The 14,770-nt window shown below is 39.4% G+C and overlaps 1 protein-coding gene across 4 annotated transcripts in view; it reads left to right on the top strand.

The window, feature by feature from the left end:
• Positions 1–1,124: 1,124 nt before the first annotated feature.
• Positions 1,125–14,770, top strand: part of TP53BP1 (tumor protein p53 binding protein 1) — a 69,117-nt gene continuing 55,471 nt past the window's right edge. For all 4 annotated transcript variants that reach the window (XM_065905819.1, XM_065905817.1, XM_065905818.1 and 1 more), the window contains exons 1-8: positions 1,125–1,245; positions 1,819–2,003; positions 2,202–2,295; positions 2,525–2,609; positions 10,285–10,415; positions 11,010–11,165; positions 11,509–11,608; positions 13,136–13,299. In XM_065905819.1, coding sequence (XP_065761891.1) covers positions 1,239–1,245; positions 1,819–2,003; positions 2,202–2,295; positions 2,525–2,609; positions 10,285–10,415; positions 11,010–11,165; positions 11,509–11,608; positions 13,136–13,299 — 922 coding nt within the window. In that variant the 5' untranslated portion in view covers positions 1,125–1,238. The remainder of the gene's footprint in view (positions 1,246–1,818; positions 2,004–2,201; positions 2,296–2,524; positions 2,610–10,284; positions 10,416–11,009; positions 11,166–11,508; positions 11,609–13,135; positions 13,300–14,770) is intronic.

Genomic DNA, 14,770 nt, shown 5'->3' with positions numbered 1-14,770 from the left:
TTCCCAACCCAGGGATCAGAACCCAGGTCTCCCACATTGCGGGCAGACGCTTTAACCTCTGAGCCACCGGAGTCTGGGGTAGAGAGAGAGAAAACGACTTCCTATTGAATACCTACTATGTATATGCTTGGCAGGGTGCTAGGTGCTTTCCCTATTGACAGCTGCTCTGGCTAGAATTCCACCTCAGATCCAACTACCTCTTAAATTAAAAACAAAAATACACTCCCAAAACAATGTATTCCTCATGGGACCTCCTTCAGTAATACAAGTCACAGCTGCCACACCCTCTATAAGACCCTGGCACCATAATTAGGATAATAGACTCTCAGGGCTTGGAGGGATCTTTGAGGTCATTTAGTTAAAGGGCAGCAGCTGTTCTCTTCACCACCGACAGTTACTGTGCTCAGTTATCTCAAACGGAGGTGCAAAAAATGTCTGGGGCCATGGTCTCTGTAGGCTGCAATTCCACAAAAGATAGGTCACCGATAAGCAAATGTGAAGCTTGAACTACGTTCCAGACTGAAAAGGGCAATGGGGAAAATATGGCTTACCAGGGCCCTCAGACAAGGTAAATAGAAAAAATAAAATAAAAAAGAACTGGCGGAGACGTACTTAATGTGTGCCCTTGAATTCAAGTAGAGACCCAAGAAGGGGATCCTGGTTGATCGGGCAAACCCCAAAGAGTCCTCTCTCTCCTCAGTTTCACCAGCTCTGAAATTCTAGCCATCCTGGATCTTCTTTGCCCTTTTATTAGAAAGCCAGGAAACCTCCTTTTCCACGGAACAGGGTGAGAGTAGGGCCTTATGGTGCATGAACAATAAAAAAAAACAATGCCTTTTCTCTTATGTCTGAGCAGTGGTACAGACAACCGTCCTGGAGCGGCAGGGGACTATATTTCAGGCCCTCTCAAGGTCCCTTCCGTTCAAGGATACTGTCATTCTCCAGCTATACTAGAGGGAGGGCCTGCAAAGTCCAGGCTGCCATGGAAACACGCCGCCGTGTCCCTTTTTCTTACGTGGGGCGGGGCACTCCGACTCAGTCGCCAGTTACCCACAGCCTTTCTTGAGTGGCGGGCAGCAGCAGCGAATGAGCGGGCCGATGCTGCGTGACGCGACGGGAAAGGGGGAGTTCGCGGCCGGTGGCGGCGGTGGCTACAGCGGCGACCGGGGGATAGAGCTGGAGGGAGCTGGGGAGCGTGCGGAGACCTCTAGCACGAGCGCGAGGGATCTCCCGCCGGGATGCCTGGTACCGTGTGGGGAAAAGTGGGGGAGCAGTCGGCTCTGAAGGCTTGGGCTTCGCGTCTGAAGGGGTGGCAAAGCGGAGGGGGCGGGGTGGCAAGCATGGCGGCGGTGACGGGGGAAGGGTTGGAGGGCCCCAAGGAGGGGGTGGGGTAGCACTCGCTTGGAAGACCCGGGTGCTCGTGAGGAAGCGTGAACGGCTGTGGGGGTTCAGACGAGCAGAGGTTTTCCAAAGATGCTTTTTTGGGGAGCGGTAGAGGCGCCTGAAGGACGTAGGGAGAGTTGTGGGGGATGGAAAAAAGGGGCGGGGAGAGTAGAGGTTAGGAAGGAGGGGAAAGGGTGTCTACGCGAAGGTGATGGAAGGGGAGAGAAGGGTAGGCAGGCTGATTGTAAGCAGGAGGAAATCGGGCCGTGGCAGGTATGACAGAAAAGTGCTTGTGTACAATGTTATAATAGGAAGAGTCCTACACTCGTCCCCCTTTCCAGGTCTCCTACTTAACTGCCTCATTATTTTAAGCTCAGACTGCGTGAGGAAGGCTAGTAGGTTACACGGAACTGATCTTTTGTTATTCCATTCCAGGGGAGCAGATGGACCCTACTGGAAGTCAGTTGGATTCAGATTTCTCTCAGCAAGACACTCCTTGCCTGATAATTGAAGATTCTCAACCTGAAAGCCAGGTTCTAGAAGATGATTCTGGTTCTCACTTCAGTGTGCTAGCTCGACACCTTCCGAATCTTCAGACGCACAAAGAGAACCCTGTGTTGGTGAGTGGTAGGTTGCTTGGAAATGATTTAGGAGATTCCCACCCCACCCCACCCCACCCCTAACCTAGACCAGTCTGCAAATGTAAGTACTTAGGAGATCACTATCTTTTGGGTAAAGTTGGTTGGAAAATGAAATCTATATTTTCGCAAAAATATATCTCATTTTGGATTATCTTATTGTGTGTGTATATTTTTTAGAATGTTGAGTCCAGTACTGAACAAACAGCTGAAGAAGAACAAGGAGACAGTAAAAGTGGCTTCAATGAGCATCTGAAAGAAAAGAAAGCTGCAGGTGAGATTGCTTTGCAAGGGTGCTCTTATTGGAGTTGGGTAGATTTCAGTATTATGTGATTGTGGTGAGGTATGTAAGGAAGTCTAGCACAGTATCTGGTGTGTAGTAGGTACTCAAAAGGTTGGTTTTCTAATACAGCTCATTAGATTGGTATTGTACACATTCCTGAATTTGTGTTAAAGTTTGGTGGTAAATGCCTTTTGTGCTAATATCCAGTTATTTTTTTCAGACTCTCTGGATTCTTCTCATTTGGAGACGCATGGTTCCTTCAGCCAGGTCATTGAACAGTTACCTCAGCCAAATAGGAAAAGCAGGTATATTAGTATTTGGAGAAATTTATTTAAATGTGTTAATGGATCAGTTCTTTTATCTGTGTCTGTTGTCTTGCCCTAAGGATAAAAGGATTTATTTTTGTGGAGCAGGAAATTCAATTTGAGGATTGTTTTAACTAGCATTCTATTGGTATTTAAGCTGGAATCTCTTTTTGTGAAGGTAGCAACTTTTTTGCACCTATGTTGTCCAAATTGTGATCTGTCTTGTGCATGTGAAACAAAATAAGAATTCCTCATTCTTAGCTTGGATACGACTTATTAATAGGGAAAATAATAAAAAATATTAAGATATATTATCAAAAGTTAGGCATGGTTTCTACCTACCAACAAAAGAATCTTCACCAGTTTTAGACCCAGAATGTTTAATTCATGCCCTTAACAGTATTCACTTTTTACTTTGTCTCTTGTAAATGTTTAACATTGCCCATTTGTGAATTTATTCTCTGTTAGACACTGGATCGGATGTTTGATTACATACTGCCATTTAATTTCATCCTTAAAGCAGCTGTGTAATGAACACATTACATTACTTCTGTTACTTACTGCTTTTGTTCTTAAACCCAAGCACTTTAGTCATTTATGTTAGTTAGTTGGGGGAGGGGAGGTAGTGATGGGCAAGAAGTTAAAAACCTTACCCTAGAATACATTGCTAGTAAGTAGCAGACCTGGGTTTTGAGTCCTTGTAATTCAAGTGCCTCTCTTTTTTTTATGATTATTCAGCGCCCAAATTCTTCAAAGATCAAAGAAGAACGCTAGAGTTTTAGAGTGAGTGGTGGAATAGAAAAGGGAGGTTGTTAGGAGAATGTTAGTTTGGGGTGAAAGACTATGATTTTTATCTCAAAAATAAATACTCGTGTGTGTGTGTGTGTGTGTGTGTGTGTTCTATTTAATGCTCTGTGTTTGCACTTAAAAATTTTCTCTCGAATCATTAATTGGATACTTTAGAACAATCCGCAAATTGGTGGAGTTACTTTGGCCTGCAGGTGGGTTCTAGTTGGCCCATACATGGTGTTTAAAATATATTTGAATTAATTGATAGAGTTTAAAAGTAGGGAAATTTCACATGGAACTTCAATTTCCAGTTTCTGGGATTACTAGTTCAGAAGTAACGCAACTGCTGTATTATTGGCAACAGTTGGCTGGAGCTGTGAGTAGCAGCCAATCTCTGCTTAGATGGGACATGAGTGCTGTGGGCTGTCATAGTGCCTGTAAGTCACTGTTGTACCTGGACACTGAGGCCAGCTGTTCTTTTTTTCATTTTCCTAGGACTTGTGCTTTTGTTCTTAAACCCAACCACTTAAATCATCTATGTTACCTTTCTTACCTTTTGTAGGGGTTTAAGTTTTTCTGATACCTCTTTAGGATCCACGTGCCAGACTTACCTATGTTTTTGTGGCTCAGGACCCGGGTTTGAACCACTGAGGACAGAATGCGTGCGTACCCGTTGTTATAAATGGATAGTATTGTTTTGAGAATTCTCATGCTACTACTTTTCCCTTTTTGCATGAACATGATGCTCTTTCTTTTAAAAAAAAAAAAAAAAACTTGAATGCTTGCATTCAGTAAACGTGCAGGCACTGGCGCGTGTTTTAAATCATCTCTGCCATCATGGAGCTTACACTTTAATAGGAGAGATATGTTGAATAATTACATAAATAGTTAATCAGTGAAAATTGTGATCATTGTAAAGAGGGAAAAAATAGGATATATGACCTAATCTGGGAGATAAGGGAAAATCTTTTTGAGAAGAAGATGTAAATTATAAATACAAATTTGTTAGGCATAGTTGAAGGGCTGGGGAGAAGTGTGGCATGTGGGAGGAGGAACTTTCCAAACAGAGGAATAGCATGTGAAAAGGCCACGAAACTGCAAAGAATGTAGGGTTGATTCCAAAAGAATGAAAGCTCTAGAAAACACATGTGTACTGACCTCTCTATGTTGTCTTTATTCGTTACAGCAGACATTTTGAAAAGCTGCTTGTGAGTTTTATACAACATAAAATTCCAAAAGATCTTCCTCTCTTTATCTGTTGTCTTGCTGATGTAAGCCTTTAGTTCTAAACATGAAGCATTGTAAAATATGATGCCGAAGATATTTTTATTTCTGTTAAAAACTTAAAAAATTGAGATGATGAATATTTATTTTTATTATTTGGACATGCTGGGTCTTGGTTGCGTCAGAGCTGCGGCACGCAGGATCTTCGATCTTTGTGGTAGTGTGCGGGATCTTTAGTTGTGGTGTGCAAACTCTGAGTTGCAGCTTGTGGGATCCAGTTCCCTGACCAAGGATTGGACCTGGGTCTGCTGCATTGGGAGTGTGGAGTCACAGCCGTTGGACCACCAGAGAAGTCCCAGGATGATTAAAGGTTCACATGCTTTTTTAAAAAGTAGCACATAGATTTTTTTTTTTACTTTTCCCAGTTTTCCCCAATGGTACCATTTTGCAGAACTGTAGTATAATTTCACAACCAGAATATCAGCATTGCTAAAATTCAATGAAATTATTCAGAGTTTTCTAGTTCTACTTGTACTCAGGTGTGTATAATTTTTATACTGCTCAGTTGTCTGTGTAGGTTTATCCACCACTGTGACCAAGATGCTAACAATTCCAACACCACAGGGAGCTCTAGTGTTGCCCTTTTACAACCACATCCATCCCCTTCACCTGCACTTGAACCCCTGGCAACCGTTAATTAGGACCATCCTCGGGACTTCCCTGGTGGTCCAGTGGTTAAAACTCTGCTCTCAATCCTCGGTCTACAAGTTTGATCCCTGGTCGGGAAACTGAGATCCTACATACTGCAAGGAGCAGCCAAAAAAAATTAAAGACCATCCTCCATTGGCAAAGTTTTGTCACTTAAAATCTTATGTAAATAAGATCATATAGTATATAATCTTTGAAGGTTGGATGTTTTCAAACTGTGTACTAGAGATTTATCTGAGGAGTTGCATGTATCAGTGGTTTGTTTTATTGCTGAGCAGTGTTCCATGGTATGGATGTACCGCAGTTTGTTTAACCATTTACCTGTTGAAGGAAATCTGGGTTGATTCTAGTTTTTGGCTAGCGTAAATAAAGCTGCTATGAACGTTTGCCTACAGGTTTTTGTAAGTCTTCATATCTCTAGGATAAATGGCCAGGGGGACAGTTGCTAGGTCATATGGTAGTTGCATGTTTAGGTTTTTTTTTTTCTTCAAGAAAATGCTGATCTGTTTTCTAGAGTGGTTGTATCATTTTACTGTCCCACTGGCAGTGTATGAGACATCCAATTTCTGTCCATTCTCACCAGCATTTGGTGGTGTTACTCTTAGCCATTCTGATAAGTGTTGTCGCACTTTTATTTTAGCCATTCTGATAGTGTGTGGTGATATCTCATTGTGTGTGTGTGTTTTTTTTTAAATAACTTTATTTATTTACTTATTTTGGCTGTGCTGGGTCTTTGTTGCTGTGCAGGCTTTTCTCTGATTGCGGTGAGTGGGCTTCTCGTTGCAGAGTGGCTTCTCTTGTTGCAGAGCCCGGACTCTAGGCGCGCAGGCTTCAGTAGTTGTGGTTCCAGAACTCTAGAGCTCTAGGCTCCGTAGCTGTGGCGCAGGGCCTTAGTTGCTCCGAGGCATGTGGGATCTTCCTGGATCAGGGATTGGACCTGTGTCTCCTGCATTGGCAGATGGATTTTTTACCATTGAGCCGCCAGGGAAGCCCTCATTGTGGTTTTAATTTGCATTTCTTTAGTGGCTAATGATGTTGAACATCTTTTCACATGCTTCTTTGCATCTGTACATTCTCTTCAAGGAAGTGTCTGTTCATATTTTTTGCCTATTTTGTAATTGGGTTTTATTTTATTGTGTTTTGAGAATTCTTATATTCTGTTTACTAGTTCTTTGTAGGATATGTGGTTTGCAAATATTTCCTCTTTGGCTTGTCTTTTCATTCTCTTAAGAGGTTTTTTTCATGGAGCATGTTTTTAATTTTGATGGTCTGTTAAATGCTTTTAACAGAAATATAAATGCATAGATTATTTTAAAAATAACTTATAATGAAAATCAAAGAGTCCATTCCCACTGTTGACTCCCTTTCACAGAGGTAATCCTTTTTACCAAAGAGGTAACCCTTTTTAAGTGTCTGTGTTTTTACTTCTCTGGAGGTTATCTTTTTAGCTTTTAATATTGTTGTAAAACTAAGTAACACTACAGTATTGCCATTTCTTGTTTAATCAGATTAAGACATTTGAGTTCTATAATGAAAGATGAGGTTTAACTCACAACAACACTTTTCTAATTTAAAAATAGATATGTTTATTTATTTATGGCTGCATAGGGCCTGCCTTCTGGCGTGGGCTCTGTAGTTGTGGCATATGGAATCTTAGTTCCTTGATGAGGATTGAACCTGCACCCTATGCATTGGGAGGCAGATTCCTAACCGTTGAACCACCAGGGAAATCCCAGCATACTCCTAACTTTTGATAATAATTATGTTAGTTTTTTTATTGGCTAGATTTATATTTCTAAATGGTATATTTAAACATTTGTTTTCTTTTTCCATCAGTTTTGGATAGTGGACAAAATCTGATTTATTTCAGATCTGCTCTGATTCACCTAATCATTCTACAAATATTTACTGCGTATTTCCTATATGCCAAGCACTTTTGAGTTTTGGAGATAGAGTGATCAGAAGAGATAAGAAACTTTAGACCTTAATGTAGCTTATATTCTTTTATGGGATATAGCAGTTATCTGACAGATATGTAAAAATCTATAGTGTCTCACACTCTGATAGGGCCGCAGAGAAAAGTAAAGTGGAGAATTGGATGGGAAATATCAATGGAGTTGCAAGTTTAGACAAGGTGACTTAGGGGATGCTTCCCTGATGTGACATTTGACTAAAAATCTTGTGTAAGTGATCTCTGCTGTTATTTGGTTAAATGTAATCTGCATATAGAGAACAGCAAGTGCAAAGGCCCTGAGGGAAGAGTGTGCTGGAATATTTGAGAAATGACAGGAGGTTAGTGTGGCTGCCTTGGTGTGCTGTAGAGGAGTGGGAAAAGAGGTCAGAGAAGTAAAGGGGGAACCAGAATATATAAGGCCTTATGGATCATTGTGAGGCATTTGGCTGTTACTTTTAGTGAAATAGGAAGGTATTTAATGGTTTTGATCAGAGGAATGACATGCTGTTACTTAGATTTGAACAGCATCACTCTGGTCGCTGGATCAAGAATAGACTAATACCTGGATAAAGCTGGGAAAAATAAAAATTAAAGAAGCTATTCAAGTTAAATTTAAAAATAGAATCTGAAGGGAGAGCAAGGGCAGAGGCAGAAAGACCAGTTAGGAGACTCTTGAAATATTTAAGTGAAATGTGACAGTGGCTGGACCAGTGTAGAAGTAGATGAGAAGTGTGAGCTTCCGGGTTTTTGAAATCAGGATTCAAAGTCAGATTGGATATTAAGTATGAGGGAAATGAAGGAGGTAATGCTGGTTCCACATTTTAGGTTTGGGAACGGGAAGAATGGAGTTGCTGTTGATTGAGATGGGGAAGATCGAACGGGAAGGTCAATTACAGGCTTGTTAAAGTTGAGCTGCCTTTTCAATTGCCAGTTGGAGGCAGTTGATGATGTGAAAATCTAGAGCTCAGGAGGAAGGTCTAAGCTGGAGATTAAAAATTGCGGAGTCATAAGCATATGGATGGTATTTAAGGCCATGAGTATGGATAAGATCACTAAAGGGATGAGTGTAGGTGAAGAAGAGGTTCAAGGACTCATTGTGCCCAGCAGCATTTAGAGGTTAGGGACGTGAAGAAAACCACCACAAGAGGCTGAAGAAGATCCAGGGTGTGTGATTAGTGCTGTCTTTTTCTGCTCTTCTACTTTTTTGTCATACATGCTCTTGACTTTCTTTCCCTGTATTTCCCAGGGTCTTGCATCTGGTCCTCCCAGTTGTAGGTAATGTTCTATTATTTTATTTTGTGAAAGTCTTTACTCAGTCCTTCTTCTCTTCCTTGAATCATGGTTCCCAACTTTGCAAATCCATGTTTTCATCTCTTTTATGCTTATTAAACATACATTTAATGGTCTTTATGTGAAATGTTAAATGGATAGAAAGTTAAAAGGAAACAAAAAATGTCATCTATAATTCTGCCACCCAGAGGCTAATTCCTGTAAATATTTTGGCTTATTTTCTCTCTCTTTTTTTTTTTTTTTTGGTGCACTTGATTTACATAGATGAGATGTGGAAGGTAAAAGTTTGTGTGTTTCTTGACCTTCTTGCTTATCAACATGAGCAATTAATTTTCCCTGACAATTAAAGCTCTTACTAACATTTGCCCCATGATTTTTGTTGTAAAAGTTTCGCATTTTTGTGTGTGTGTGTGTGTGTGTGTGTATAAAATATACTGTTTTGGGGAGCTGGATCATTTGAAGCTAAGTTGCAGAAATCATAGTTCCCCTCAAATACTTTAGAATTCATCCCCTAAGGAACATACATTATCCTGTATAATCATAATACTCTTAGCACACCTAATATCGATTCCATAATACCTGATAATATAGTTTGTATTCATATTTTCCAATTGTCTCAAAGGTGTCTTTATTTTATACACATAAATTTTTTATTTTGTTTGGATTATATATCTCTATTTTGTCTAGTATCTCGTCCAGATATACAATTTACGCATTGTATTTGGTTGTTTTGAACATATTTAACAGCTGCATAAATTCCATTTTATGGATTATGAAATTAGTTATTTACCTACTGTTGGGCTTACAGTGGGTTATTAGTCACAGTGAACTTTGAAAGTTTGTATAAGGATCTTCTCATATTTCAAGCTATTTCTGATAATTGAAATTACTAGGTATGAACATTTTTTAGAGCTCTTGATAAATATTTTCTAGTTGTTCTCCAGAAAGGTTCTATTAGTTTATACTGTCATGAAGAGTATGTGATAATGCTAATCTTACCTCAACAGCACTGAATAGTGGGACAATATTTATGGTTTTTTTTCCTAATTTCATTGGCAACTAATGGTTTCTCTGATTTCTTACGTGTTTAAAGATACTTGTATTTCTGTTTTTTTGTGAGTTGTCTCTTTTGTTGTGCATTTATATCTTAGGCTTCTTATAAATTCCTTGTATTTTATGAAGATGATTTTTTTGTTATATTGTTGCAGATATTTTTTCCTAATTGTTTATGTCTTATACTTTTGTTTATCGTTTTTTGACCTGTGATGTTAACCTGAATTTTTTTCTCACACGCTGTGTGGGTCTATGTTATGTGTTCTAAGAATTTTTGCAAAAATGCCTTTATTAATTGTGTTCTGTTTAATAGCTGTATTTTTAAGCCCCCTCTCTGCACATCTAATGCGCATCTTCTTTTGTCAGTAATTCTCTTGAGTGTGAGATTTTTCTGTCCCTGCTCATGTGTTTTTCAGAGAAAGATAGAAATGTAGTATGTTTGTTTCTCCTTCTGACTCATGTTTGTATTAATTCTGTACAGTGTTTTAGTTGTTAACCTTTTAGGTGCTTTCTGTGGAAAGAAGCAGTAATGGGGTGAGGTTTTTTCACATTTACTTAAAAAGTGGTATTATGTGTGGGGAGTCACAGAAAAATTTTCTTTGAGCAGGGTATCCCATCCTATGGGGGAATACATGATTGTGTCTTTTTGCTGTGTAGTGTTTTGGGAATGTCAGTGGAATCTGCTCCTTCTGTAAGTGAAGAGAAGGAAGAAGAGGTGAAAGAGAAGGAGAAAGAGGAAAAGGAAGAAGATATTCCAGATGATACCACACACTCCCTTACTGCTGAAGGTAGCTTTATGCCTTTTTCAGGATAGTAGAGTGGTCTAGTCCCTTTAATATGAACATTGCAAACACCTCAATTTCTCCTTATCAGGCTGTAGATTTCTCATCATTAAGTTAGGTATAGTCATTAGGAAATTTGCTAGTAGTCTAAGATATTCCACCTAATTTGTTATTCAGGAGTTTTTAGCTCATTGTTTGGCTTCCTTTCTGCATATTGACTTCTACTTCTTTTGTATTCATTTGTTTTTCAAATATTTGGGAGATGTTTGCTTTGTAGGGTGGAATTACAATCTGAACTACACTGCTCTGTGTGTGTGCGTGCGTGCGTGTGTGGCACTTATGTATTTCTTTAGAAAGTAGACATAGTCTGCCTTTATTAGGTGTTTGTAAGGTTTTATAGTACACAGTTTTTTGCTTCGTTATGCATTTCTCCCCTTTGCTTTCAGTGCTTTTTTTCTTAGTTTTGAAAAAACTTGCAGAGGTGGGGCAGGGCTTTGATGTGAAGGACTTAGTTAGTATGGCCTTCTTTTGCTGAAGGGTAGCACCTTGCATAGTGCATAGTATGGGATGATTCCTGATTTCTTGGGGTTTTTTCCCTAGATCCTGCCTCATCACAGTTGGGCTTTGGGGTTCTGGAACTCTCCCAGAGCCAGGATATTGAACAAACTGTGCCATATGAAGTAGACAGAGAGCCTCTACAGTCAGTAACCACCAATTCTGGATATACTCGGCTATCTGATGTGGATGCTAATATTGGTACGTGATGCGTGTTCTGGTATTTAGAATTGCTTATAAGTATTTTCCTCCCATGCTAGTTGTGTTTTCCTTGATGTAGTTTATGGCTATCTAAGTTAAGGTAATCTAAGTATAGTAAAGTTGCAGAGTTGTCTGGCAAATACATGTCAGTTGATGGCTTGCATACTAAGGTTTTTTGGTAAGTGGGTAAAGGCTGTTTTCCTTTTTGGAATGATATACCTGTGTATATTTTCAGTTTGAATTTCTTTCTTTAAAATCTTTGCCCTTTGAAAAGCATTTGGGACTACTTCTAGTATTTTGAAAAATTAAATATCTCTTTCCTATCTTCTTTTAAAACTTCAAGCACTTAAGCATGAAGAACAGTCTAATGAAGATATCCCCATGGCAGAACAGCCTAGCAAGGATGTCCCTGTGGTTGAAGAGCAAAATTCACTGCCTGCAAGGTAAACCAACTTCTTCCTAGAAAGTGTTTTTGGGTGTTTGCTATCGGGTTGTACTTATTTCACTTGGCCAGGTAGAAACATTTTTAGAAATTCTTGATTTTCTTTTTTCCCCCCTTTCCCTGAGCATATTGTCGGTTCAGTAGAAACATTTATTGTTTATGAATTTTTATTATGTCCTTATCTTTAGGCATATTAAAAATCCAGTTTATTGCTGTTGTAATTGTGAGGATGACCCCTGACTTCTTGGTTGCTATTCCTCACTCTTCTTTGTCTGCGGAGGCACCGTCTCTCTGTGGGATGTCTTTCTAGCTTCTTTGTTATAGGAGTCACAGGAATATTGTGTTTGGAAGTCCACTGTTTTTATACCCGAGCAGTACCCAGATTGCCCTGTGTCCTCAGGTATGCTGCATCTGGTAGTTTATGGTGTAGATAAATAGGGAAGTATTCTTTCCACATGTCCTTTAGTCTCTTAACTTGGTAGGAGTGACCAGTTGGTCTCTGTTCTGCCTGTGGTGATGCTGTATCCCAAACAGCATCATCTCTGGTCAGTAGTTCAAGTTTAGATATGGCAGAGGACGAATGGGATGTTTCTCTTTTGGAGGAGGGAATGAATAAAGATTTAGTATTCTGTTGTTTCTTCCTTCAGTTAGAAACAGTGGGAAATACGATATTGAACAAAATTGAATATAAAGAGAGGTCAGCTTTCTAATGCAAAACACCCAGCTAAACTGCAGCTGACTTTTCCCACTCTTCTTTAGGAAATTGTTCTTTAGCTGATTTTGCTATCCTGTTTACTCAGGGGAATGGCAGAGTAGGTAAACCTCATAAGTCTCTGGAAAGAAGCCAGCAGTGAGTGTCTTACATGTGTAAGTAGTATTTGTAGTGAGAGTTTTGATTTGGGCCTTAGGTTGAGTAGATCAAATCAAAAAGGTCAGCAGGAACTTCCTTGATGGTCCAGTGGCTAAGACTCCATGCTCCCAGTGCAGGGGGCCTGGGTTCGATCACTGATCAGGGAACTAGATCCTACATGCTGCAGCTAAAGATCCTTCATGACACAACAAAGACCTGGCACAACTAAACAAATTATTTAAAAAAGATAAAAAGGTCAGCAGAAGATAATGTGTGTGGCTGATGCAGAGGATAATTTACATCCAAGCCCTTTCTGTGGAAGGTCGTTCTTCCTTCTGGCATTGTTGTGGCCTCGATCACACACCTTCATGCACATCTAGATAACAACATGTGTAGCAAAAATCCCTAAACCACTGTTCAGAAATCTTGGACAGCATGCAGCACTGCAGTGAGAAGCGTGGAGAAAGAGATTTTGCTGTGTGAGAGACTGAGACATACTTTGAAAGAGGCTGAGAGCTTTACCTCATTATCAAGAGTAGCTTACTGCACTTTTAACAAATAGTTTTTGAAGGTTTTGAAATTAATAAAGGAAAACACAGAACAGGGAAAGCTTCTTAGTTCAAAGATGAAAGCCTATGAACATAGTAATTTTTTTTTCTGGTGATATGAATTTCCTAGGTCAGAGGACATGCCTTCTAGTCCCAAAGTGTCTGCTGCTATGGAAGCAAAAGAACAGATGTCTGCTCAAGAACTTCCAGAAGGTGGGATGCAGGTTCAGAAGTCACCGGAGCCTGAGGTTTTGTCAACTCAGGAAGACATGTTTGATCAGAGCAATAAAACAGGTAAAAAGAATAATTAGTTGCCGTAGCTCTTCTTTTCTGAATGTCTGAACTTTTATTTCTGTTCTGAGGCTACTGTTTTAAGTTAGAAGGCACTTTGTAGGTATGCAGACTTGTTTGTGATACAGAAGGAAAGTATATTTCTAGCTGATTAATGAGAAGGGCTTTTTGTAAATGATTGCTATTTAACATTTTAGCATAATTTTCTTTCTCTTTTGGAAATGGAGATATTGAATAATAATAATGTAGCAGATTTAATGTTATGGACTGAGTAGCTATTTCTGTTATCATAAGTCTTAAATGATATGATAATTAAGTGAAGATTTTTATATTCAGCTGGGTAACAGTCTACTTATTCATGTTTATTAGTTCATATACGACAAATAGGAAGTTATGATCTAGCAGAAAGAACATAATACTTTCAGAAGACTAGAATGATATTTGTTTCAGATTTTGTTAACCCCCACCAATGCCCTGTTGTGCAATCTCACAGGGCCAAAAAGCTTTAGTCATAATCAGCAAATTATGATGTATTGGCTGTAAGTAGGGAAGGAGAGAAGGTCATATTCCTTTACTATGTTTGTGAATGTTTGTAGGACATAGAGGGTCACCATGAAGCCTTTTCTGGTCTTTCACTAAAGTTACAAGGTTGTGTTTAAGAAATTTCTTTATTTTTGCAATTAAAAAAAACATCAGATACTCAATTCATTGCTAAGGAGAAGGGACCCACAGGAGACTCTTCATAGTATAAATCACTAATAGCTACTCATATATCCTTTTGCTTATGCATTAGTATTTTTTTCTCTCCTTTGAGGAGCCCAGGTTCTAATCATGAAAATTGCTGCATTCATATTATCAGGTGTCATGCATATTGTTTTGATTTCTCTCATCTGCATCATAGCATGAACTTTACTTCACCTTAGGTAGAACTTGAAATAAAAGACACACTTACTGCAATAGAAACATCACAAGAAAGAGCAGCCAAGGAGAGGTTTAAGGGTTCTGGCTTTTCCTCTCCAAGCTTCGATCATTATGGAAAGGACTAAGGAGTTCTTTTTGTCAATTCTTTTTTAAAGAAATTCATAATTTATTAGGGAGGGGGTATTTAATGGTTACTCAAGATTTGTGTTAGAATGGCATTCCGTTTTGTTAGTTGCTCAGTTGTGTCTGACTCTGTGACCCCATGGACTGTAGCCCACCAGACTCCTCTGTCCATGGAATTCTCCAGGCAAGAATACTGGAATTGGTAGCCATTCCCATCTCCAGAGGAATCTTCCCCACTCAGGGATCGAAACCCTGGTCTTGATTGCAGGCAGATTCTTTGCATTCATTACTTGGACTGCAATTAGAAAATAGTTGTTGCCTTCGTGGCAGCCACCCATCCACATGGGTGGATATATGAATATTACTCTTTTTGTAGTACTGAGTGTTTTTTTGTTTTTTGACAGTTCAGTAATGTCAATATGAGAAGTAA

This window comes from Muntiacus reevesi, chromosome 15 (assembly GCF_963930625.1).
Source record: "Muntiacus reevesi chromosome 15, mMunRee1.1, whole genome shotgun sequence".
In the NCBI taxonomy this organism is placed as follows: Eukaryota; Metazoa; Chordata; class Mammalia; order Artiodactyla; family Cervidae; genus Muntiacus; species Muntiacus reevesi.
This window is presented reverse-complemented; position numbering and strand designations above follow the sequence as displayed.